At 40.7% G+C, this 27,156-nt stretch overlaps 3 protein-coding genes and 1 non-coding gene across 5 annotated transcripts; 2 read left to right on the top strand and 2 right to left on the bottom strand.

Moving 5' to 3' along the window:
* Positions 1-823: 823 nt before the first annotated feature.
* Positions 824-905, top strand: trnal-uag (transfer RNA leucine (anticodon UAG)). Its single transcript has one exon. It is a non-coding gene; the product is annotated as a tRNA-Leu (tRNA).
* Positions 906-2,535: 1,630 nt separating this feature from the next.
* On the bottom strand, positions 2,536-13,545 carry mosmob (modulator of smoothened b). The gene is made up of 3 exons (XM_072666654.1): positions 12,867-13,545; positions 5,561-5,773; positions 2,536-5,476 (listed from the first exon to the last, which is right to left on the bottom strand). The coding sequence occupies exons 1-3, from the start codon at positions 12,970-12,972 to the stop codon at positions 5,292-5,294; spliced, it is 504 nt and encodes a 167-aa protein (XP_072522755.1). The 5' UTR covers positions 12,973-13,545; the 3' UTR covers positions 2,536-5,291.
* Positions 13,546-15,234: 1,689 nt separating this feature from the next.
* Positions 15,235-24,256, bottom strand: uqcrc2b (ubiquinol-cytochrome c reductase core protein 2b). Of its 2 annotated transcripts, none has more exons than XM_072666653.1 (14): positions 24,147-24,256; positions 21,279-21,353; positions 20,291-20,440; positions 20,132-20,196; positions 18,629-18,685; positions 18,411-18,535; positions 18,151-18,248; positions 17,998-18,055; positions 17,745-17,840; positions 16,719-16,912; positions 16,153-16,233; positions 15,990-16,066; positions 15,689-15,842; positions 15,235-15,569 (listed from the first exon to the last, which is right to left on the bottom strand). In XM_072666653.1, the coding sequence occupies exons 1-14, from the start codon at positions 24,177-24,179 to the stop codon at positions 15,486-15,488; spliced, it is 1,347 nt and encodes a 448-aa protein (XP_072522754.1). In that variant the 5' UTR covers positions 24,180-24,256; the 3' UTR covers positions 15,235-15,485. The 2 variants fall into 2 exon arrangements, with proteins under 2 accessions (XP_072522754.1, XP_072522753.1); XM_072666652.1 differs by lacking the exon at positions 21,279-21,353 and adding an exon at positions 21,150-21,242 and having other exon boundaries at positions 24,147-24,254.
* A 272-nt stretch (positions 24,257-24,528) lies between these two features.
* Positions 24,529-26,293, top strand: snu13b (SNU13 homolog, small nuclear ribonucleoprotein b (U4/U6.U5)). Its single transcript, XM_072667479.1, has 3 exons — positions 24,529-24,703; positions 25,594-25,714; positions 25,863-26,293. Exons 1-3 carry the CDS (start codon positions 24,701-24,703, stop codon positions 26,123-26,125), a joined length of 387 nt encoding a protein of 128 aa, XP_072523580.1. The 5' UTR covers positions 24,529-24,700; the 3' UTR covers positions 26,126-26,293.
* Positions 26,294-27,156: the final 863 nt, after the last annotated feature.

The raw sequence follows: 27,156 nt of genomic DNA on the forward strand, positions 1-27,156 counted from the left end.
GCGCCAGCAGACCGCCAGGGGTCCCAGTGAGCGACACAAACAGGGCCGTTCTGGCCGTGTTTAGAGTACAGCCCGTCCACAGCGCCATGCTTCGAGTACACGGAGTGCACGTAGCGCACACGCCCACCAACACAAACACCCCCGGAGCCCAGCGGCACATATACAAAAATACACCGTCAGGGATGCCTGCGGTGTTAGAGATGGTGTTGTACACGCGAAGTCCCCTTTTTTCTCCAGGATGTGTTTGAAATAAAGTTATAGCTATAGTTTCAAAACCAAGATTTCCTAAGTTTGGACCAGCTTTTAGCCAAAGTAGTGTTAACGTTAGCTACCTAGCCCACTGACCAGTTCTAGGTTTAGCACGTTTTGGTTAATTAGGCGTTTACAGTGCAAAAAATGCTGGAATAGCTAATAACTCTAGCTAGCTAGTTACCTAGCCATCGTGCTAAGTTAGCTAGCTAGCACTAACTGTTATTTTATTAGGTAGATAGTTACAGTGTTAGCAACGTACACGACATCTTTAACATTTTAAGCACGTTTGAAAGAAGTCTTGAGAAACGTTAGCTAATGTTTACTCTATAAGTGTGACAATAACTTAGCCAGTTAATACTGTCCTAGCTAGCGACAGTGGCTATCTCTATAGCTAGCTAGCTAACCATAGCTGAATAAACACAACCAGTGTATAAATAAATAAACAAACAAATAAAACGCGCTTCTTTTCCAAAGTCCAGCTTTATAAATCAGATGGCTATAAAGGTCAGGTTATAAAGGAGTCTGGTGGGTCATTGCTTTTTAAGTGCAAGTTCAAACGCCGCTTCTCCGCGGTAGCGTGGCCGAGTGGTCTAAGGCGCTGGATTTAGGCTCCAGTCATTTCGATGGCGTGGGTTCGAATCCCACCGCTGCCAAAATCCTTTTGGACATATACTTTCTGGACCGCTGACACATATTTTGGTCGTAAGGACAAGAATAGGACATGAATACCCCCACCAGGACAACAGCAGTGACAAAACCGGATTATTGGCAGTGATTTTTAGGCAGACTGCGCTTTTCTCCCTTGCTGTGCTCCGTGTCTGATGTCGGCTGTCTGTCGTATTTACTGTATTCTTCTGATTCCATGTTTGCTCCTGATGTGTCTGTACGGTGTTGTTTCTTGTTTCTATAGGAACAGATGGACTGACAGTAAAAGCCTCCTGACGGGACCTGAATGGTCTGCAGTCCACAAGTCTCCACACACTCTACAGCTCAGGTCGAGCGCCACAGTGTGGCAGGTTTGATCATCTTTTAACTGAGGGCAGGGGAGGGGGAGAGGGGGGGGGGGCTTACCATTGTGTTAGTAAAGTAATCTCAGTATTTATGATCCAGCAAATTAAATGAATTACTGAACTATGTTAGTTTTTATGTGAATGCTGAGGTTTTCCTCTCTGTGCACTGATGTCTGGATAATGAATGTATTTACTATTAGGGATCAGTTATCTATTAGATATGCCACTAACCATTTTTTTCTGATACCGCCATTGAAATTGTATCAGAAAACACTGTAGCGCTGTTGTCCAATGAAAAACCTATATCTCCATTTTTGTCAGTTTTTAGACTTCTCCATTCTTTGAGCCCTGTAGCTGCCCCGTACCCTGTATAAATAGTTCTAGGCAAATGGACCAATAGAAAAGCTCTAAATTGACACCTGAATTGATTTTACTATGACTTCCACTGAAAGTTAAGTTTTTTTCCCCCTCCTCCTGTGAAGTTGCTGTTTTGGAGATACATGTATTTCTTTGGACAGCACTGATAGATTGATGACAATATCCAGTATTTTTTGTACATATCTGCAGTTTCTGATGCCATTATATAATTAAAACATATTAACTGGAACTACATCTACCCGGATTACCACTACAGAGGAGTTTTAGTTCTGTGGGGTTGCAAATGCAGCAAAATTAATGAAATGCAGACATTTTAGTGCAGTGGTTCAGCATCACCTAAATACATCATCAGATATCTGCAGATATCGATATGACTGTGATATTGCTGCACATTCCGCATCTAAAACAGGAGTTCCCACTCCCAGACAGTCACACTCTGCATAATTGTTTTTTTACAGGATTGAATGGGACTCTGATTTCTGATCAAGCATTTCAGATAGCATTTTCTGCTGATGTCAAGACTGATGCTGATAGCTTGTGTTGAATCAGTGCTATCTAGTGGTCTTTCAGTCAGTCTCTATCTGAGGGAAAGCTAAACTTATGTTCTACTGTGTCTACAGGGTTCTGTAGTAAATGCATTAGTTCTAAATAGAACCACGGCAAAGTGAAGAGTCCTATAGATGCTTAAATGAAACCTTGCCATGTTAACTGGTTCTTTTCATTGGTACAAAGCCTTTCGCAAAAGCTTTTATAAAGCAATGGTTCTCTGTAGCACTACTGTCCAAGAAATTTAACTGGTTAGTGGATCATCACATGTCATGATACTGTCAAACACAGACTCCACACAGAAGATGCTGACATTATCAAAAAGTAACTGACCAAATCATCATTTCCGTCTCTTTCTCACTCTCTCTTTCACCTCAGTTTATTTGTCACAGCCTCATTATCCAGGAAATTCACAATGAAGCCCCTCTAGCTCTAACATGTTGCTCTTCTTTTCCTGTACAGAAATGACAGAACTGCATAATTACTGCTGATGAACGGTCATCTCTTACAAAAAGATCATTCTCTCACTTCTTTTCTCGAAATACTGGCCGTTGCTAAGGAAACAAGAGATGGATTCATACAGGGACGAAGCTCACAAAGAGATGGATAAATCTGAAAGTGGCACAGGAGACAAGCTATAAATAACAGACTGAGGTTTCATCTTTGAGGGGGTGGCTAACATTGGTATCTTCGCTTCGCAAAAGACTGTTCAAGTACAGCAGGAACAGGCACATTCTCAGCTGTTCATGCAACATTAGTTCCCCCTGCCTTCACCCTTACGTTCAAAAGAAAGGTGCAGTTCGCTTAAATAGCTTCTCTAATACCACAGTACATAAATTAGAGTGATACCATTTAAGAGAATAACAGAAAGCTGGACTTTCTGGGGAAACTCACCCCGATAACATACAACACTGAATGTGACTCAACAGTAACATGAAGGAAATGTTAACGTAAACGAAAACGTATTCGTGGTAATTTGTAATTATTTCTCCTAACCTAAGATACAATGTACAACACAGTGCTTTCTAAAGCAGTTCAAAAACCGCAGAAAACAAGAATATGCTTTGTATCATTCCTGTCCATCTAAAATGACTACCCTGAAGAAGGTAAAAGGTTGAACTATTAACAAAATATCTTATTTTACAATCAGTATCGGTGCATTTCTACAAATCCTGAAAGATCATCGACATTAACAACAAATAACAGCAATAAAAAACAAAAAAACAAAACAATACATGGGTTGAGAGCTCCACTGGTTTAGTGCTGACAAGTTACAAAATCACCTCTACCATACTTTATCTCTTGTCAACTGTTTCAGGGTATTCTGATGGCCAATCTTTCAAATTTCAGTCCTTGTGGATTCCTCAGTAACATCTGGGAAGACAGCAGAACTGAATGCAGTGATTAGGGACGGGCTCTGAGCATTCTTACTCATTTAAACTGATCTTTGCATTTGCTTATCATATCAGGTAATTGGATAAGACATCTGAATAAATACTGGTCCCTAAAAACAGGACTTATTCAAAAGGTTCTAACGTAAAGGCAATGTTAAGGTTAATCACAGATCAGCCATAACAGTAACCACAGACAGGTAAAGTGAAGAACACTGATTATCTGGTGACAACGGCACCGGTCAAGGAGTGAGATATACATATTAGGCAGCAAGTGAACAGGCAGTTCTTGAAGTTAATGTGTTAGCATCTTAGCAACTGTGACGAGAGAAAAATTGTGATGGCTGGTTGACTGGGTCACAACATCTCCAAAACATCAGACAGTTCTGGGGGGGAGGGGGGGTGTTCCAGGGACAAAGGGCATCAGTGTCTCATTGATGTGATCCATGGAGGCCCCACTGCACAACTTACAGAGCTTAAAGGATCTGCTGCTAAAATCTTGGTGCACAGTTACCACAGCACACCTTCAGAGGACTTGTGGATTTCATGCTTCAACACGTCAGAGCTGTTTTGGTTGCCTACACAATATTAGACGGATGGTCTTAATGTTATGGCTGATCGGTTTACATACAGTAATTTAAATGCTTCTAAGGTTCCTCTATTTGGGGGAACTGCTTATGTATATGGTTATTTAAGGAACCTTTGGGGAAAATAAATTGGTTACATAGTACCAGCACTGCTAAAAGTCAAAGAACCTTTTTGGCACTTTTTGGCCTTTAAAGTTTTGCCTCAAATATGTGAGGTGGATTACAGCTGGGGCTCCAAAATGCCCAGTGGTCTAATGCACAAAACCTATGGCCTGGTGGTTGCAAGGTCAAGCTAAGCTGCTTTGCCATCAGTGGACGGAGTCTGTGAGAGCACAATTGGCTGTAAGTAGACTGTGCTCTCTCCACCAATCACTCCTAAGCGATGTTGGCTGGAGTGGTGGAGCTGTGGACCCGTCCCTTTCCTCCGAGCGTGTTGGCTGATGGACAATGCTGCATTTTGGCAGTTCGAACAGAGGAGGTATCTGGCTTCACATGTATCTGTGTCCTTACCCTCCTCGTGGTAGGGGGAGCTATGAGCAGGTGAGTTTATTGGTAGTATTAAACTTGGTGAAAAAAGGGAAAACGGTCACACTTTAAAATAGAGAAATATCGAAATATTTTAAACAACAAAAAAAGGCAAATTTGTACAGTGTGTAACTCATTCTATTGGTCCGGCGGTAGGCATCAAAAATAAAGTCAGCTTTTGTGTACCTAGTGAAGCCCACAATTAACACTGAACTCAAACCTAACATTCTCAGCTAAAGTTACCTAGCTCTGAGGCTTTGCACATTTTACAACATGCTCTTGCTTCAGTAATACCAACCTAACAATCATATCACCATTGGCGGTATCCCTTAAACCAGCTCCGCTCTCAATACAAGGGTCATGTGAGGAGCCGAAGTGTAAAGTGAAACGCTGAAAACGATACTAATCCATTCGGCTATCGTGCAGATATGTGCAGATAGTGACAGCTCCACCAGGTCTCTTCAGTCTGTATAGATAAAATACTGTATAATCTTCTCTTTCAACCGTCTTGGGGTACGTCTGTCGTCTTCTAGGATCACCAACTCGTCCTCAAATATTTCATAGAAAGCAACAAATCAATGCAAATTATTGGCAAGGAAGTGTCAGCCAGGCAGACACACCTTTCCAGCAAACAACAGTCCAACAATTGTAAAGAATATCGATAAAACAAAAAGTACATAAGACGATCCCACAACTGTGTTGTTAGGTAACTTATAAGGCTGTCCTCCAACTTCATTGATGTAAAATCCAGTTGGAAATATGAGGGCGGCCATGCAAAAAAAGACCACTGCAACACAAGGAAACAGAGACAGTAATTAGAAACATTCATTTTAAACTGACACTTCAAGCCAACCTTCAAAGTGCTACCTACTTCCTGTGAAAGCGATCCAGCGAGCGTACTTTGTTGTTTCCTGATGCCAGTGTGACAACACCAGCAGGGCACACGTGACCGAGAGAGATATGATGCCCATGATAATGAAGAAGAGAGTGGTGACCCATTCTGGGGGAAGCCGTGGTGGCATACATATCTTGTCCCGTCCATGAATAGTTTGGCACTGCCGAACAAGCCCCATCGTCAAGGCGCCTGCGTTTAGAAGCACATCAATGCAGTTTTATGATTGATTTCTTTCCATTACTGTATGCATGGCTTCACACACATTGTTTTAGTGTGTACAATTTCAGCGACTAGTCTGGCACTGCTGAACAGGTCTGTGGAACATGAATATATGCATAATAGGCAAAAGTATTTGGACACCTGCTCATTCAATGCATCTTCTGAAATCAAGGATATTAAAGGGTTTATCCTGCTTTTGTTGGAATAACTGTCTCTGGAAAGGAAAGGCTTTCTACTACAGTTGGCAGCACTGCTGTGAGGATTTGATTGCAATCATCGACAAAACGAATGTCGTCACAAAGCAGCTTTACAGAGGCCCGGGTCCGAGCCTTGTTTGAGCAAGCCAAACACGACAGCGGAAGGGAAAAACTCCCTTGTGGAACTGAAATAGCGATATTAAACCAACGTGGCCATGCAGTTTTGACATAGTGGTTATTGAAATGCTGTTTTTTTTTTTTCATATTAAAAATTAATTAATTATTGTTGTGGTCCAGTCTCCAAAAGAAAAACTGACAAATTTTAAGATGAGCACATGTTTCTTGTGCTGTATGGAATAGGAAAGATACATTTTGTTATCGGAATACACAACAAGTAAACAAGTAGATGAAGTGCAGCAGATGCTGAATTAAAAAAAATAATAAAAAAAGAAATTACAAATTTCAATTTTTACCATATCGCCCAGCCCTAGCTGCAGTCGCAAAGCGGAAAGACATTGCATGAACATTAGCTAGGGTAGTCTTGCTGGTCATGATTGTCGACCAGACTGCTCAAGCTTGGTCATACAGCTTATCTAGCTTGGTTTGGTTGATCATACTTGTACATCAGCTAAACCATGAAACTTGTGAAAAACATACCCTATGCTTGTCAAGAGATAAGCTGGTCAACCATCTTAACCATCTTGAGCTTGATTATTTATTTATTTATTTATTTATTTTTTCAGCAGGGCAGTTGGTAACGAAGGTGCTTAAATTAAAAATCGCAGTTTTAAACCATGCCCCAAACCCTAAAAACCTCTACAGGAAACCACTGGAAATTCTTGCCCACCCTCATAAACAATCAAAAGAACGGACAGTTCAACTAAATGTTTGTTACAGTTGTCTGTAATTTCATGTAGTGAAACTTGCTTCCTTTGATTTGAAGAAGCCAAATATTTCCTGCTATTAATCTGGAGTTCTGCTCTGGATGCTGTGTGACTCACACTGGCCTGAAGCATTTACAAGAGTGTCAATGTTTCTCAGCAAATCTCCTGAATATGGACAAACCGGCTGGATTTTGTAGGGCTGAGGTCTAATAACCTCCCATTTGAAATAAGGCTTCCTGCCCCAGCTCCCCTGAGACTCAACAAAAACGTCCATGCCTGAGAGTTGGTATGGGAACAGACCCCCAGGAACAAGGGCTTGTGGCAAAAGGCCAATGGACGGAGCCCCTGGGGCTCCTATGAATGACAAGGGCACACAATGTCTGAACCCAAACATCCTCTAAAGATGCTTTTTGATGTACTGGGGAGGATCTTCAGACCTAGATGACTCCCATCCATAACAGAACCAAATGTAATGTTATTTTAATCGTTTCAAAATACATTGAACTGCCTGTCCAGTAAAATACAAATACACATTTATGACAAATCAAGCTCACACTTTACATTATAAAACATCCGAGACTGCACTTATGAGAGTTCACAGCTTACTAATCAGCATTCAGTTGTTTCTATTAGTCTTAAACTTGTGACTGTAATCAGGCAGGCTTGAATGAAATTTTTCTCTCTTTCTTGCAGTTACACACTAATTGCAGCTCGGCCTGCTCAGCTCTGTACTTCACAGGCCCCATTTGAAAGAAAGCAGATCAAAGGCCAGGGTGAAATCATATTTGGTAAGCCTAATAAGATAAAATGACTGTGATGAAGGATATAATTAGATACACAAGCTAGGTCCCAAGAGACACAAGAGGGAACCATTAAATTGAGTGAAAGGCCGACTAGATGAGTTATTCAATAAAGCACAGATATAGGGACATAGTCCTGACTTACTTTCCCTGAGATTAAGCCAGATCCTTTTCGTGAGAAGCTTTTCTTGATCTTTAGCCTACTGCCATGCTTTATCTTGGGCTTTTGAGAATTTGTTTTAATGAAAAACAGATTACATGGAAGTAAATGGCTTCCTCTGAGTCCCTGTGGTGCATCAAGATTTAAGCCATCCGTGGTTGGAAGTCCCATAGTGTGCAGTTGGCCTCACTCTCTCTGGGTGGACAGGATGGTCCTCCCCCAACCAATGTGATGCTAGCCAGTCTGTTAGCTGATGTAACAGAACGGGTAGTTAGTGTTCTCCTCTAAGCGTGTTGAGCTGTTCAGTGACATTTACATTTATGGCATTTAGCAGACACTCTTATCCAGAGCAACCTACAAAAGTGCTTCGCTGAACACCCTCAGCTAGTTTGACTAGACAAGAATTCAAAGATACCTCTAAGATTAGACTACTAAACACAAGTCTACATGCAGACCATAATACCCGACACTACACTTCGCCCAAGTACTCTCAGAAGAGGTGGATCTTCAGCCTGCGTTTGAAGACAGCGAGCAACTCCGACACCCAGGGGAAGTTAGTTCCACCACTTCAGTGCCAGGACAGAAAAAAGCCTGGATGTTTGTCCTCTGTGGATCTTAAGGCATGGCGGGTCGAGCCGAGCCATACTTGAAGCTCTAAAGGCTCTTGGTACTGATCGGCTTTTGACCTTTGCCATCAAGTATGGAGGGGCTGGTCCATTCCTGGCTTTGTAGGCCAGTGTCAGGGTTTTAAATCTGATGCGCATCTCAGCATGTCTTCGTACTTCTGTAGCTGGAATGACCGGTTCTCAAAGGAGATGGCAAGATCATTGTGAAGTCCAGCAGTTCCCAATATGTGCAGCACCTCTGTCTTGCTGAGGTTGAGTTTGAGGTGGTGAGCTGCCGTTCAAGAAGAGACATCAGCGAGATGTCTCAAGATTCAAGTGAAGTGGAGACTGAAGCATTTCAGCTCATTCAAAAAGATGAGGTGAAGACTGAATCTGACAAGCTGCCCACCAGCTGCAGACATGTGTCCAGACAGTAGCATTTTGTTTAGCTAATTTCATTTATTACCCTATTAGTCTTTTTTTCCCTTCTCTCTCCTCATGGCAACACAAGGCAGTTTATAGGCTTATATGTTTAGGCCAGTAGAGCATGTTAGCAAGCATTAGAAGAAAGCATTTCTTCATTAGATCAGCAACTTGGTTGTTTTCTTTCCTGCCCTGCCCATTCTGCTCCAGGCTACCCTTTTTTATCTACAGAGTGGGAATGCCTGCTGTTCAGTAGTTCTGTTTATTTTGGAGGTTTGTGCAAATAAATCAGCTAATTGTTCGGCTGCATATCAAACTCCAGCCAGGCTCCTTTCGCCGACCATTATGCTTTGCATTGTGTTGCAACATTAAAAAGGGGGGCTTGTTGTTTTGGCTGTTACTTGCAGCATACTTTGGATTCCTTTTGTGGTGTTGTTTCTGTTTGTGGAACACTGAGGTTTTAGTGCACCCTTGTAGCATAATCCAGTTAGTGGAGTTTGACGCTAGCCCAGAGGTTCACCTCCTTTGGTATCTGATTTTGAGATTTATTACATATCAAATTTCACTTACCTGTGTTCAGAAGTTGCTAGTATAGTTTTCCAGTATGGAATTTAATTGGAAAGCTCATATTATAGACCACCTTATGATGTGCATCAGTATACAGCTGATAAGTCATGCAGACTAGCTGTTACACCACTGTTCTCCAAAATTGTTTTATTAATACAAACTAAAATCCCTTCTCATGAACATCCATTAAACGTTACAAATGTTTTGCCTTGCTTTGTAAAGTGTCTTTTTTGGAGACGTGTGTTTTTTTTTGTTGGGTCTGCGACAAAAAGCTCCCAAGGCTGATTTGTTGTAGAATTTTGGCCTAGTTTGAAACAGGATGTAGAGGCTTATTGTAAGCCTTGTTGTACCTGTAAACCATAACAGAACACATCAGCTTCTCCTCATGCGGTCCTCTGCTTCAGGCTCCTACTTGCTTTTCATGAGTCGTTCTAAAGACTGTTTGTACATTGTGTTAAAAAAAGGTCGTTGCATGACTGCTTGGTCTCTCAAGACTCATCTTGTAGCGTTCCAGCATTACATAGAACAAACTCTGAAGTCCATGTATTGTCTGGAGTTCCAACAGGACTAATCTGAAGATGTGTGTATTAGGATTTTTTATTTAAAGGTAAAAGTAAAGGTAAAGGTGCACGTATTTGTCACTGTACAGTGTGGACTGTACAGCGAAATGTGTCCTCCGCATTTAACCCATCTGGTAGTGAACACACACTCACACACACACACATGTGTTAGGGGCAGTGAGTACACACACACACCCAGAGCGGTGGGCAGCCAACTCCAGCGCCCGGGGAGCAGAGAGGGTAAAGGGCCTTGCTCAAGGACCCAACTGTGGCAGCTTGCCGAGCCCGGGAATCGAACCCACAACCCTGTTATCGATATCCCGGCGCTCTAACCTCTAAAAATCACAATATTTAAGGGCATTTTCATATTACATGATATTTATCACGATACATGTAACTTCATCTAATTACACTAGTCTAATTACACTGTTTGTAATAAAGCCTGCAGTTGATCAGTGTTTAGCACGCACAAACAGTGTCCTCGACATGCTTACATGCTTAGGCCCAGCCATAATTGCACACATTTTTGAAAATACACTCCAAGCATTAAATCTTCTGGTCGAAATGACGAACTGTGGATGAACTCAGGTAAAGTCTATAGGCCACATAGGAGGCGTCTCAAAGAGAAATGAGATGAAAACAGAGATGTTTCACCACTTTTCTCCAGGCAACTCTTTTGACATTTTTTTGTAAGAGTGCATTCCCTGTGATCTTGACTATTCCCTTTTCTGACTTCCCTTCAGATTCAACGACTTTCTTTTTTTTCCCTTTCTTTCATTCTTTATCAGAGCTGGCAGAGTCAACTATGGCAACATGATAAAAGTGTCTTGTTCTAGATAGCAAGCCCTTTCTATGGTTCCTGCTTTAATTTGTGCTCCTGTTGAGTCGAGTAATGACAGTGAGAGGTCCCGGAAAGAGGGAAAACTGGTCTTTCATTAGTCTGATGCAGAGAGAGCTGAGCTAATTAATGTCATTTTTGCTGAACTGGTTCCTGATTAAATTAAAAAATTAAGACAAGATTGTCACAGTCCAAGTCCAGTGTTTGTTAGCAATGTTTGTTTAGCACCTCCTATCCTAAACTAAAGAAGCACACGTCGGATTTTGCCTGATCAACTACTCTAGAATAAGTAATAAATTCATTTGACTTTTCACTAAACTATTCCTTTTAGCAACCTCCACATCCTCCTCAGTAAAGACCTGTCCTGCTGGAGACTGGCATTTCTGTGCTCGGACATCTCCAAGCCCACTGGTTCATGAGTTAGATGGTGTCTTAGATTCTTACTGACACTGACGTTTAGGGCTTTTAACCAAAGTGGATTCTTCTCATCCAGAGTGGAGCATTGCATTTCATTGGGCTGGATGTGCCAATAAGGTCAGCATATTCTAAAGTGCTTTTCAGGTTTACTGAAGGGTACATCCTACAGACAAACATCTTGAACTGCCAACAAGACAATGAACACCTCTCATCAAGCCGAGGACGATATAAACAGCACTGTAAAGAATGTGCAAAGAAATGAGAAGAAGAACATACGAAAATGACAGAGTGCTTTAAAGCAGTGCTTGAGCAGGACTTACTGACTTACTGACACTCTTCGAGGTTTGTTTATGATTTTTTTCAATATTTTTTAGCATACATTACAGATTATTACAGACACACTGAGCACATTTTCAATAAAGTTTAAGGTTGTGTGGATGAGGGAGGTCATTTAGCTTCCCATGCCCCATATGCCTCCATTTACTTTACCGCAGAGCTAAGGTCAGTGCAGATTATGCAGCTGGGTGGCCAGTAAAGTGCTGTATTTACAAACATAAGCTGACTCATATTAAGACGTAGTTTAAATGGTCATGATTGTCACATCCATATGCTTCCGTACCAGGACTTATGAACGTGACTATTCCTAAATAGGCAGTTGAGGATTAACCATATTTAACACTACGGAAATATTTAAATAGGCCTAAAGGTCAAGCTATAAAGCTAGAAATAATATTTACACCTTTGTCAGCCATGACAAGACTGGTCAGAAGATTAGTCTCAAGTTCTGACCGTCAATGGTCAAAAGCCGATCCGCACCAAGAGCCCTTCGAGCTTCAAGTATGGCTCGGCTCGACCCACCATCCCTCAAAATCCACTGAAGACAAGCGTCCAGGTTGTTTTCTGTCCTGGCACCAAAGTGGTGGAACGAGCTTCCCCTGGGTGTCCGAACGGCCGAGTCACTCGCTGTCTTCAAACGCAGACTGAAGACCCTCCTCTTCAGAGAATACTTGGGCGAATAGAAGTGGTCACCTTACTGACTTGTGCTTAGTGGTGTCTAATCTTAGAGGTATCTTTGAATTATTAGATTATTCACACTAGCTGAGGTTTTTCTTGGGTAAATAGAAAAGCACTTTTGTAAGTCGCTCTGGATAAGAGCTTCTGCTAAATGCTGTAAATGTAAATGCCTGACCTGGAGGTTAGGCCTGAATTTGGGCTCAAGTTATCTGGCTAAGGTGAGAAAGGCTCCCATACCTTGTCTTAAAGGATTTTTCCCCCCAAACAAATTCCTTAAAATGTACAGTGTTTTGCTTCTTACCTCAATCTAGTCGCCTACCCAAGACCTGCTGAGTATCTGAAGGTTTCTTCTCTAGTTCTCTTGAACTGCAGCTGCGAAGCTAATGTAAGGTTTTGGGTGACACAGACTTCCATTGCCTGTTAGCTACATTAGCCTTACAGCTCCAGAGCAAAACTACAGGAACACACTTCACACACCAAACACGGCTCGGAAAATCTTACATACATTCAGAGTAGGAGGGGAAACTCTGTTAATCAGATATTTTCGGTGAATACCTCCTTTAAAACCAGTGGCAGGCTGTTATTACCCCCCTCTTACCTTCTGCTTCTCCAGTGTTGATCCAGTCCGGGTTCGCCACACTGGCAATGGCAAAAATATCGGCGGCAAGGAACAAACATCCTGAAATAATGGTGAGTTTATCCATTTTCCATAATTTCCACAAGGCAGTGGGGTCGAGGCCTGTCAACTATCTCCTCCGGTGAGCTGTAGAGACGGCAGAGATGCAACTTTCTCTCCCCCTTTTCGGGGGGAGACTCATGGGTCGCTGTTTAGTTCACCATAGCAGCATCCCGGAGCCATCCCACCCGCTCAGGTCAGGTCAGCCGCCGGAGACATGGGAACTGGGAACGCCAGACTCAGCACATTCAAGCCCGCGTTGGCTGTGTTTCGCGTCGGCGTGGACTCAGAGACAGCAGGCGTGCTCGGGGGTTTGCTCGCTAATCCAAAATCAAACAGTCCGGTCCTTCCTCAGTTCTTTATGTGAGGTTATGAATATTAAACACTGCTCTGACGGATCCGTCGCCTACGTCCCCTCCTTCCAGGCAGCTCGAGCATGTAGCTAGCACCTACCTTATATACAGAGCCACTGCTTCTGACTGCATGTTTAAACGGTTCTGCTTTTGTTGAGCAAACTGAGCGTTTCTCAGCTGAGGAGACGAGACGCTCCTCTCCGCTCCTCTCTGCCTTCCCTTCCCTTCCCTTCCCTTCCCTTCTCCACGTTCCTCTCAAAACATTGCATGCGCGTCTGGCCACTCCTCGCGAGACGTCCGTTCCCTGGAAAAGGAAACGGGATTTCGTCATTAAGATGAAATAAATAAATAAATAAATAAATAAAGAAGGAGCCGCTGCTGTGGGTCGACGTCATCAGTGACGTCTGCTACAACCGAGAGGACAAGCAGAGCGATCCTGCCCTGTTTATAATGAATAAATCACTAAAGCAGTTAGATTTCACTCTCATCCTCTCAAACTGCTATTTACAGCTCAATATTTACACTGGCCAGGCATTAAACTGACCACAGACCATTCACCACCTACATCCATTCATGACATCAGAACTTTCTGACGTTTTGATTTTTTTTTTTTTGTATAGTTTATTGCAGGGTGTATCTGGCTCTGCAACGTTTTTTCCTTAAATGACCCATGTTCTGCATTTTCCTTCCACTTATAATGTGGTTTTATTCACCAGAGGCAGTTGTCATTCATTTTTACATATCAATTTTTTTAACCATCACAATTCAATTGACTGCTACTGTGCCTTTAGCAGTGCTATATGCAAAAAAACACTGTTCTGATTGGCTGATCTGTCTTGTGCTCCATTTAAAATGCAGCCCAGGCTACAATACTCCCTATAACATGGATGGGGAACTGAGGGAACTGAAGGAACCCATCTTATGCCGGTTATACACCAAACACTTGCAGCACGCTCCCATTCATTTCAATCGTTTGGTGTAAAGGATAGCTGTCTCTTAACTCAGGCTTTTTCTGGTCTTGATGTTCCTATAAAAATGAACTGTGTCCAGTATGATCACAAGTCTCTTGGCTCATGCAAATTGTGGTGTGGACATTAAAAAGGCATTTTTTACATAAAAAATGTACTGCATTTCTGCCACAAACAACTATTTTAATAATGAATAATACTTATTATAAATGCAATTAATAATGCACCATTAATCACTTAATTACCAAAAAACTCTTATATAGTTGTCAATTTTTAAATTTAGTTTAAGATTTTTTATGTGTTGGCTAATTAAAGAAGACAGTAATCAATAAACAAGGATGTGCAAAGTAGCAGCAATAAAATCTAGCAAAACTAAACCAGTTTTCCCTTAATCAGTTAACCAGAATTTTCAGATCAACAAAAAAAAAGACAAAAGTGAATCAAAAGTGAGACATTACGTTTAGCTTAGCATTTTGTTCCAACCCTCCTCTGCTCCCAGTGTAACCAGCAAGCTGACTTTTTTATTAAAGGGTAAGACTTTCTCTGTAAACAGACACCATGTTGAGCGTTAGCCACTTAACTCCCACATTCAGGTTTCATTTATAACGCCTTGGGTTGATTTACTTGAAGGGTTCTCCGTTTTACACTCATCCCATGTCCATGTTACTCTCCCCTGCCTCACACAGACATAACCCACCTTTCCATTCACACATCAGAGTGAGGTCACCACAGATGTGTGGCCATGTTGCCTTATGGCTGGGTAACACGTGCGTTGACGTCACAAACTAATCAACTGGTTGCCAACTAATTTGGTCTGCAATTTTAGTTTACCAAATAGATTAGCACCGCTTTTCTACGGCAAACACAAACAAGTGAAAAAAGCCTGTTTTTTCGATCATACTGGCTCTGTAAAGGATACGGATCAAGCATAAAAAGGATTTGACTCAAAGTTCTGACACAGAAAAACACTTTTTGGAACAAATACGCTTTATTAGTTTACATGTTCTATACAGTTCAGATGGACAAGGGTGTCCATGGACAAGGGTCTTTCTTCTATGTAATGTTTCTCCACTTTATAAAACATTATTTCAACACCAAATATTACTCTGGACAACAAGGGTGCCGAAACTGGAGTTGAGACCTTTTTCTTGCATCTTTACTGCATGAAGATTCAGGCATGATTTGCAATTAAATTAATTTTGAATAGCACTGGAGGTCACCTAGAGTTCATCCACAAAAGGGGTGTTAACCAGATTTCCACTGGAAACCATCGACTTCTTGCTGGACATAAACTTTTTCGCCGCCTGAAGAAAAGGGACAGAAGATTGTTATAGAAGAGTTATGATTATTTATAATCCATCATTCATAAACATGAAGATTAGTGAAAGGTTCTTCTCAAACTCAGATCTGAGGTGTGGCTTACATTGACAACATCACTAGAGGACACAGCATCGATTTTTTGGGTAATCGCCTCTGGGGAATGGTAGGTACCCTCTGTCAATGCTTGCATCCCAATCGTTTCCAACAGGTTTTCTGAGCTCTCAATCGACATCAGATACTCAGCCTTCAGCTGGGTCCTAGAGACACAGAAATTCAAATTCAGGGATATTGAGAAATCATTCTGTCCTCAACACATATATGCCATCAGTAACTGCACCTTTGAGCCTCTACATCACACGGAATTTACAGACTAAAGACTAAAATGATATTTCTTAGTTACTCACTTGGCTCTGTTGAGGTCAGATGCAGCAAGCTTTCCTTGTGCGATGGCACTGACCAGGCCAACAGCAGTCTTGATCACCTGAGGAACAAACGTGGAAGAAAAGCTAAGTCACAACTGGCCACATCTACCTGAATCGGACACATGGAGACAGCAAAGTGACTTACCTCTTTAGCTGCACCAGCCTGGGAGATGGTGTATACTCCAAACAGACCAGAGTCAGAGTAACTGGCATTGAATGCAGAGACCTGTGTAGAAGACCAAAACAGATTACACTGTGTCACAAATGAGGAAACCATCACTACTTCAAAAACAAAGCAAAAATAAGGGAGGAGGGGTATATACTGAACCCTAGAAGAGCAGAACGTTTCGATAATGCACTAAATATCTACAAATAAAACAAATGAATAATTAATAATAAAGGTTAGATTTTTTATGTGCTGTGCATATTACAGGTTGCCCCAATATTTTCTAAATGTATAAAGACATTTATGTAAATGGAATCAGCATCATTATCTGCAGATATGGCATTGGTCCCGTATTAGTGCTCTAATAGTCTAGGAAGTATGCGTCATGGCAATGAACAGTAAAGCTATTTATGATTATTTGATTACTTCCCAAGTTCCCTTCCCACAGTCGGATTCACTAATTTGAAAGAAACAGAAATCTAGAAAATTACTCACTTACTAGGGAAGGCTACATTATGTGTGCTGCATTCACTGTTTTCACTTACATTAAAAGGCTCAGCTGTAACCTTGGCGACAGCCTGGTCCAGTGCGCTGGTGGAGCCTCGCTTTACACGGGGTCCCACCCCCAGAACATGCTGCAGCACACTGAAGGCTGTGGCCTCAGTAGAGGCCACTCCTGCACCCTCAGCCACCACGGCCGCATGTACCAAGCTGCCTCCTGTCTGATTTCGCAGCTCACCTACACACACACACACACACACACACACACACACACTGCTGTTTAACCCCATAAACCTTGTATTTTGTGTATGACCCACACTTTAAGTCCTCACTCTCACACCTACACGACTTACAAATTTGCTTCGTAGTAGTTACTGAATAAGACATGAGCCTAAGCATTGAACAATAAAGGTTTGAGGGGTTAAAAAGATAGCTTGTGAATGTGGAGGGAACTATTTCATTAAAAATAACAGTTTTTCAAACAAAAGAACAAAATTTTTATAACAACTTTTAGTTACAAGTAGTTACAAGAAGTACAGTTTATCAGTCCAGTCCATCACAAAGCTTTCTCTCATTACACAAAACATCTCATCACACCTCCACCCTGTACAAACACAAGTACCATACCATGCCCTTACTTACCTAACTGTGACAAACTGCTTGGTCACACTGCACTCACCAAAGACCTATCCCCACTCACACTATATTTGAGGTCCCAGCTTATTCAGTGTCTTTATGTAAATAGTAATATAAACATTTTAAAGATCTTATAATAAACCTGTAGATTTTATACAGTGCAATAATGTATGTATAGTGTATAGTTGTATATAGTTGTGTATGTATATATATTCTATATTTTTATTCTGTAGATAACATTTGTGTTTTTTGTGTCCCCTAATGTGAGGGACTACGTTTTTTTTTATATATTTGATTTAGCACCATAAATATTAAAGAACCATAAATATTACAGAGCAACAAAAACTAAAATTAAGGCCAAAAATCATCGTTTGAATGTCTTCATATCAAAGATAATGAATTTTGGGGAAAAATACTGTTCAGTGAGATGTTACCTCCATTGTACACAGCATTTGTCCCAGCAGTGCCTGATCCACTACGGATGTTAAGGAACTGCTCTCCTACTTGCTTAAGAACAGCATGCTCCACACCTGTGAAACAGATAAATAAAAAAAGGGTTTTAAAAGAGTACAATGCCAGAGAGCACACTTGATAAATACTGTGGATTATTGTAATTAACCGAAGGCCAAAGGTGTCGACGGTCCAATATTAATGTCCCTGGAATAAAATATTCAAAACATGCCATACCAAGTCCAACAAGAGCCATCCTTCCACTTGTAAAATTGTTTTGAACAAAGGTGTGCATCTGTAATTGTGATGGGGGGTAAAAAAAAAAGTGTAATTTAGTGAAGCACTACTTAATTACTGTACATCTACACCCATTACAGTTGTAGGTCTTACCTGATCTGTGGTGATTTTGCCGACCATGTAATCTGGACAGTACAGGGAGTTGGAGAGGGCATTCTTGTAAGCAACAGCATGCAGATTCTCAAGGACACCTTTGGTGGATCAGAGCGACGATAAGATCACACATCGTTGCACATGGGATTTTAATACAGCAACAATACTTCAGTAACAGTCAAGAGGGCTCATGTATCAAGATAAAAACAAACAAACAAACAAACACATTAGGACAGGATGACGTGTTAGTAAAAACCCACCAGTCTGCATGCACTGGCGCGCAATGGTATTGTCCAATTTCACCCTGGGTGCAAGTGCAGCCAGCTCCCAGGGCCGAAACTCTGGAGCAGTGGTCACATTGATCAGATACTCCATAACTGTGTCTCTATCATCAAACACATACAACAAAACATCGATGAAAGGGGGGAAAAAAAACAATCAAAAATGGCGATCATGATATCATGATCAAAGTACTTACATATGATCTCTCGGACAGTCCACGGTGTACAACATAGTTTCCCGAGTGGTTGTCACACTGCATAAAAATAGACAGACACTAGGTCAGAAAACCCATTCAAAAGTATTACGAAGGCCTTTACAAACAACAGCAATATCCATTTTCCATGCACTTCCTGGGAACGCAACAGTGGTGCTGATATTCCTTTTTTAGTTTGTTTATCATCTGCCTCATAGTGGTGAGCTTTAAAAACGTCCGAGATCCACAGAAATCTCATTTGTTCGAGCCCAGTCACAGGTCCTGTGGCTGGAATAGTGAAGACCCAAGAAGGCCGAACATGGGAGGGTCTGCTAAACTCACACCTGATTGTCAACCTCTTGACTGAAACACCTGATTTCAGTTACCACTTTAAGTTAACTTGCACCTTTTTTTAAAAAAAAAATTTTTATAGATACAAAAAGGTGGTTTGTCTATTCACCCTAGGGCTGGGCGGTATGGTAAAATGACTATATCACGATATTTAAAAGACATTTTTACAATACATATTTATGACGATACATGTAATCACAGACTAAATACATCAGTAGCGACAGATTTTTAAAAACTACTATTCAGATACTCTCCCGTGCTGAGTACAGCGATTTTATTCAACATCTGCTTACATGCTTAAATCAAAAGCTTAAACCAGACTAATTACACTGTTGGTAATGAAAACTACAGTTGACCAGTGTTCTTTAAGCACAAACAATATCCTCAATATGCTTAGTGAATAATGATGCATATTGTGTATCATATCATATAGTCATATTACGCAGCTCTAATTCAAACAATGTGCTAAGAAGCACAACACTGATTTAACTCAAATAAATACTTTGAATCAAATAATGGATCATTCAAAACGTTTATTTGAGTTGAATCAACCCAGTTCAAATTAGCTTGTTACCACAAAATCATTTTACTTTAGGTTGAACCTAAAACTGTTGTGTTTCTGCATGATTTATTTAACTGGGTTCTCTTTCTCTGGTATTAGGGAACTGATGAAGATCTGATCACATTTCAGGCACAGCTGCCCAGCATCATCTAAACAGGATGCTCTTCTGCAATTATATCAAATAACTAATACAAGGACATAGACATGGTTATACTTTCAGACAAGAAATTATTTCAATAAATTAATTATTGCATGTGTATAACACCACATTATTCAGACATTTTTAACCACTTTTACAGGCTTATAGGCTTATAAAACCACTACAAGCCAAAGCACTCACAATTTAAGCTCCTGAATGAGACAGGATAACTACTCCCTACACTTTTTGGTGAGGCTTAAAATATACTTATAACATTTGCATGCTTTTTTGTGGCACAAACAAGATGCATTATTTCCTTCTAAAAACCATCAACCATCAGCCAGTACATTGGGTGACTGGAGTACATGGGGTGTATTTTCTAGGCTTAAATGTGGCAAAACCGCAAAAAAAGCTTATTACAAGGCTGAGAATGCAGATAAAATAGCGCACAAACCCCAGACTTCCTCCTACGGCTTCAATCCCACGGCAAATCCTGAAAGCAGAGGCTCCTTTGGTAGTCTGGAAATAGCAGCATGTGAAGAAGTGAATGTTAAGTGACTCATTACACTCAAGTACACTCAAGACATGTTCATTCACTGCCATCACTACCTACCAGACCACTCGCCAGTCGAAGCAAGTGCGTGACACCCAGGCTGTCGAAGGTTTCATAGCGACTGCCAGCCTTCACAAGCACGCCAATGCGAGACGCAGGGGAGTAATTTTCCAAGGAGGCGATGACCAAGCCACTGGGCAATTTGGTCACCTAAAGAGGGTGAAGTAAACATTAGTGCAGGCTGCAGTTGCATCTGTTGTCAGTATGTACGGATTGTTAGTATAATCGTAGTTAAAATCTTAAAACCACTGCAACACTGAGCATTTGTGTTTGTTATAAAAAAGAGTAAGTAAAATAAACAAAATGAACAGTAAAAGTAACAGTGAAATTTAATCAAATGAACCTGTATGTAAAATAATCTCCTAGTTAGAACCGCTGGGCCCTCTGCCTGACTGTGATTGGTCCTTTTAATTGCAGTGCTGTTTGTTTGGAGACCTCCTCCTGACTGTGACTGGTCCTAATCACAGTTCTGTTTGTTCTGACTCCTCCCTGTGGTTTGTGATTGGTCCAGAGCACTGCAGTGTAGTTTACTATTCTCCTCTTGGCTGTGATTGGTCCTAATCACAGTGCTGTTTGTTCTGAGACCTCCCTCTAAAAGTGATCTGTCCCGATCACTGCACCTTTTGTTTTGACTACTTCTCCTGACTGTAATTGGTCCTGATCACTGCATTGTTTGTTCAGAGACCTCCTACTCTTGGCTGTGATTGGTCCAGATAGGCATTGTTTTGTTGACTCATCCTCCTGCTTGTGACTGGTCCTGATTTTGTATGACTTTGTATGACTACATGTTAGCCATGTCACATGACTATAATAGTCTACTTTTCTACTATTTCAGGTACACAGATTCAAACACACATACATGTACATCCTGGTACGTGTGAGGGGCGCCTGCAGACACCTTAAGGCCCGGCAGAGGCTCAACCAAGCTTGAAGTGGCCGCATAGGCCCGTCTCTGTAGGGAGAGAGAGAAAAGTCAACAACCACTGACCTGCACCTCCTGCGGCAGAAACTTTACTTGCTCAGCGACCTCCACCTTACGGGCAGCCTGGGCTGCATAAAGCCTCTGCAAATCAGAAAAGGAAGAGGCGGCATCATGCCGTAGTCACGCCTGGGCACTTGAACTGTTTTCGAAAAAACAGAAGACTAAACAACACAGAGAAAAAGGCAATGGCTGGGCAGTCGATTTCTGCCGACGTTTGGAATAACCTACAGGATGATACGGCACATGCATCCACATGAAAAATCAGGATAAGCAAAAAGAGCTGGACAACAGTACTTCTACACTCCTGATTACAATTTTACATCAAAAACCAAACTCAAGTAAAAAAGGAAACACAGGCTGTATTGAGTTTAGCTAGGTAATAAAACCTCGGATAATAAGTACACTAAAAGCTAAAGTAAAATGACCTATTAAGTCATCATGAGTCAATGGCATTTCTTTTGTTATATTATCAAGCAATTTATACTGCAGATAAAGAATAGGCAAAAAAAGAATGTCCTTAGCATTGACCATAGCACTTCTGTTTCAAGTCAGCATTAAAATATTATTTTTTTCCCAACAGGGAGAAAAAAAACCACCAATTGCACTGTGCCTCGTTTCAACTCAAAGCAGTATATTTATGCCCTCCACTTATGCAATGCAATTTGATATTTGTAATGGATCTACGGGGTTTGGTAGCTTCTGTTTTCTTTAGACCCAACTTCATAAATAAACAGCTTTACCAAATGTACAGACATGTGGCAGCATTTAAGCATCATAAATCCAAATCCAAACATGATTTAAAGAGAAAGACTTCTGGTGGGTATTGTCAGAGCTTAAATAACTGACCAAACTGCACATTTCATTACAGAGCGCAATTAGAGCTGGGTTGGGAGAGTATTTGAACAGCAAACTTAAGGAATGTGCCACTACTAATGTGTTTTTCTGCATGTCAAAATATTGCGATAAATGTTATGTATTGTAAAATTATCTTTAAATACTGTGATAAAATATTTTTACTATTTCATCCACTCCTACTTCAGAGGTGCTAACAAAACACAACTTCAGCAGAATCAACAGTACAGCATTTTTAATTCAATACTCTATAGTTAATGGCAATAGTGGTATATCTTTATCTGGCTTAACTCTGGCAATTCATATGAACTGACCTAAAAAGACAGCAGTTTACCAAAAGGTCATGAGCTCAATTCCCAGTGATGCCACCTTGGCTGTGAGTCAAAGAGAGCCTTCAAAAACTTTCTGTGGCCACCTTAAGGCTACATAAGACACACATATCGGTTGAACCAGTGAAATAGGAAAACTTGGATAAAGAAAAACAAAAACACAACATGTGAAGAAGGGATGAAATGATGGTAATGCCTTAATATCCATGACAGCCAATGAAGCCAGTCTTTGAATCGACACAGTAGTTTTAAAATAGCAGGACCCTCAAGGTTCAGTCAAGCTGTTTGGTGAAGTTTTACACTGAAGCCAAAAGTCTAATGCAGCTAAAACATAATAGATATCTACTGAACTAAAGTTTTGAAGCTACCAGCAAAGACGTGTATGGAGAACACCAACATCTGGAATGATTTAGTTGGAAAAAATTCTGAACTGTTTAGAAACCCGACAGAATGGTGATGTCTAGTCACCCTTTCAATGCAATTACATGTCATTCAAGGAACGCTACTCTAATCTATACATGTTAAAGTAGTTAAAGTATGCCACAGAATATGAAAGAACAGATCTAGAAATATTCCAGTGTCTGGCAATGATTCATTTCTTAAAACAAGAATCCTAAAAACCAAAACCTTGGGCTTGAGCTGTTTTTCATCACAGCATCTGAAAGTAGACTCAAATGACTCGAACACTTAAACTGCCAGCCAAGAAGAAACACACAGCCAACTTCACCACATCACAGTGCGAGTGTGCTTCAATTCTTTATTACATTGCGTAATCCATAAGTAATCCAGCATTTTCTGTTTATGTCGACCCAATCTCAATGTAATGTCAGATTGCTGCCGCCCCAATCAACACACACATTTGAATTATGCTCTGCGTAGATTTGGCTCAGAATAATAAACATTTCTAAATAGGAAACACTGCAAGTTTGATCCGGGGGCTCATATATATATATATACATTTTATATATATATATATATATATATATATATATATATATATATATATATATACACACACACACACATTTTCTATATATCATATTAACCCTTACAGATCATGCTTCAATATTCAGTCTCCAAAATGTGCCATAACATGTCATGTGAGGCTTTAACACCTACAAATCTACACTTAATGACTTTTCATGTTTCAGGGGTTTCAGGGGTTGTCCATAACTGACAGCTAAACCTTTCACACAGTCACTAAGACACTGTGTTTTTTTGTGTACTGCATCAACCGTCTTCATATTTAGGGATCTTTTTATTTGTTTTTATTTAATCGTTATTTACAGTGCAGTTCACTCTTACTTTTTACTGTATTGACAAATGTTCCCTTGCCTAAATGAAGCCAGTCAGGTGTGTGAAGCTCGTCTCTCCTGCTTGGGTCTGGAGCTGTGAGGCTAATGTCTCTGTCTGTCACCTCACGTAAGTAAGTCTAGCTTTGCGAGTCTAGAGCAAAACTACAGAAGCAAACGTCTCCGTCTTGGTCATTAACCCGTATTTTCATAAGATAAAAGTGTCACATCTGATTTGGGTGAAGTATATAATGGATTTAATGGCTGGAATCAAAGCCCCTGTAGAAACACCAGGCTGAAGATCACAGGGGACTAATCCCACCTTCACCGCATGAACCGCTCAAACTCCTCATACCAACACTGCATCCTTCTATAACACATCTATAAAAACAGATCCTCACCGACAACTGACTTATCCCCCGAATCCCCTTCATGTTCTCTGTCTCTCTCCTTCAAAACGAACCGAGAACAAATATGTCTGACCTGGACGTCCTTCCCACAAGCGCCCGCGTTTCGCTTCAGCGCCGCTAATCTACAGCACTGCCCCCTGCCGGAGCGGAGAGGAACGCCCATTACAGTAACATATACAGTACATACACATCATTGAATCATTTCTGATAACGACATAATATAACGAATACATTTACGTTGCGAGAATTTTTGTCGCAGTAATAATAAAAATAATAATAATAATAAATATTTTTTTGCATCTTGTGGGGGTGGTCTGGCGTAGAGTAAGTAAACAGGAACCCGCGCATGCGCAGTGAGACTTCTCAAACACGTGCTGCAAGCGGCGGTAGTCCTGCACCTCCAGCTTAAACCCAGTACAGTTGTGATTTTGCGTTGTTTTTTTTTTATATTTTGCTTTTTTGTTTTTAACTTTTAGTCTAAAGTTATAGCTGTTTGTCCTCCGTGAAGCACTCGCCGAGAGGACTTAAAAAGACTTCTTGCAAACATGGTGAGTAGATAAACCTGCGTTTGATGGTCAGTTCACACGAGGCAATGGCTCGCACAAGACTGAATGAATGACTAAATAGAGATCAATAAACTAGACAAATAATCCTAAATCTTATACATCTTAAATTATATAAGAGCGTAGTTTAAGATGACAACCCAATTAAATACAATCGCAACCAACGTGTGTTCAAAGCTCCACTTATAATTCTGTATCCCAGTGTGAAATCATAGGGGTTCAACAAATGTACGTAAATGTACTTAAAAATAGATTTAACTGATTTTGAAGTTAAAATATAACTCAGTCAATTAAGTCTGAGCAAAGTAATTCTGAGTGTTTTGCATGCTATATGACAAAGAAACTGTTTACTGATCAGGGATCGTTACACTGAATTAAACCAGGGCTGGGAGTGCCTACCATGCAAATTACCATGGTCATTTTGTCAGTGATCCAAACTCTACATCTACTTGTATTTACTGTATTCTGACATGTAATGCTGATGAAAGTAACTGTACATTCAAACATATTTAGCTACTTTTTTGCCTTGCTTACCAGTTCATGTAGTTACCCCATTCACTACATACAATACATTAAAAATACATATTGGGTGGAAACTTACTCTCTCATAAGGTATCTGACAACATATTTAACTTTTTGTGTTATAAATTTGTATGAGAGCTTTTATAGGGGTTGGACATATATTCTGATCCATAACACCGTGAACAATACTGACTGGGCAGGTTTTTCTAAACCCCTCTGAATGACTTTGTTTACATCTTAAATAAAAAAACAAACTGGTGAAATTTACCTTTACACATTAGTTTAACAGTGTTCCTATCAGAAGTCTATCATCACTAACCCTGTTTTGCTCCTTGTGCTTTTCTTTATCCCAGAGTGAAGCTGAGGTGAATCCCAAGGCCTACCCTTTGGCTGATGCCACTTTGAGCAAAACTATTCTGGACCTTGTTCAGCAGGCATCCAACTACAAGCAGCTGCGCAAAGGAGCAAATGAGTGTAAGAACATGTCTCAAACAATTCATTTAAAGTGGCATCATAGACCATGATTTCAAACCTTTTGAGAACACATATATTGGTCAGATTCATGTTTTCACACTTTTGTATATTAATAGTTTTCCCCCTCTTCTTCTCCTAATGTTCACAGCCACGAAAACTCTGAACCGTGGAATCTCGGAGTTCGTCGTTATGGCTGCTGATGCCGAACCACTGGAGATCATTCTGCACCTTCCACTGCTGTGTGAGGACAAAAATGTGCCTTACGTCTTTGTGAGGTCTAAGCAAGCCCTTGGTCGAGCGTGTGGGGTGTCGAGACCCATCATCGCCACATCGATCACCATAAAGGAAGGATCACAGCTGAAACCTCAAATTCAGTCCGTGCAGATGGCTATTGAGAGACTCTTGGTCTGAGCCTGTTGTGATTTTTATATCTTCTAATGTTTGTTTGTTTTATACCAGTGTTTCTTACATCTCTGTAATCGGGGTGTTATTGTACCATGGTATGAAGAGCTGATTTTCATACATGGAAGTGATACTGAGCTGTAACAGCAAAAGTAAAGCTTGGTTATTTGTTGGAAACATTTTTTTTTGACTGAATTCTTTTAAATAAATCTGAAAATATGAATGACCTTTAAAGCATGAGCAAAGAATGCTCCATTAAAGCATGTTTCTAAACAACGGTGTAGAATACTGTTAGAACAGAGACCTGTTGGGTGCCGTTCTCTTTGTGGTGGAAAAAAATGGTGAAAGTGAAATGAGAGGGCAACAGCAAAGCAGTCCAGAGGGTATTTGACATTAAAGATTTCTCAGTTTAGACCGATAACAAGCCCAGTGTTAAGCCTGTCCTGTAGGAGAAGAGCCAAGGGCCTTTTCACTGTGTAGTCTAAGTCATTTGAATTAAAAAGTTTTTTGATTCATCCCTACTGAGCGTCCAAAATGCATCTTACCACACTAGTGTCTCTTTAGGTAGTCTGTGGAGCGTTTTGAGGTACGTTTTGGATATTTTTTTGTAGAAGCCGTTCCTGTTTTTCGATGCACCCTCGTGCAGGTTCTTGGCAGTTCTATGGGGGGCTTGTTTGTCTCCAAGAGCGAACAACTTGGTCTTCTAGATATCGTCTTGACCTCCGCCGTTCCCCTGATCTGCCAAACGCAAACTAAAAGATTTTCTCTTTATTATATTTTTACAGCCTGCCCCTTCCTCGTGGGAACTGATATACAATTTGAAAGATCTTAATGTGTTGGTACAAGGTCTGAAGAGCATGTATAAAGCTTTGAAATTTGATTCAGCTGAGGGTTCCTTATTTGAGTTGGAGACATGCCTCAGGCCAGATCTGAGCTTTTGCAACCATGTCCAAACTTTTGTACAATACCATATTTACCATATTTACATTTGACTACTAAGGCCGTGTTTACTACTTCTCAAAATATGCCCAAACTTTTGC

Source organism: Salminus brasiliensis, chromosome 22, assembly GCF_030463535.1.
Source record: "Salminus brasiliensis chromosome 22, fSalBra1.hap2, whole genome shotgun sequence".
NCBI lineage: Eukaryota > Metazoa > Chordata > Actinopteri > Characiformes > Bryconidae > Salminus > Salminus brasiliensis.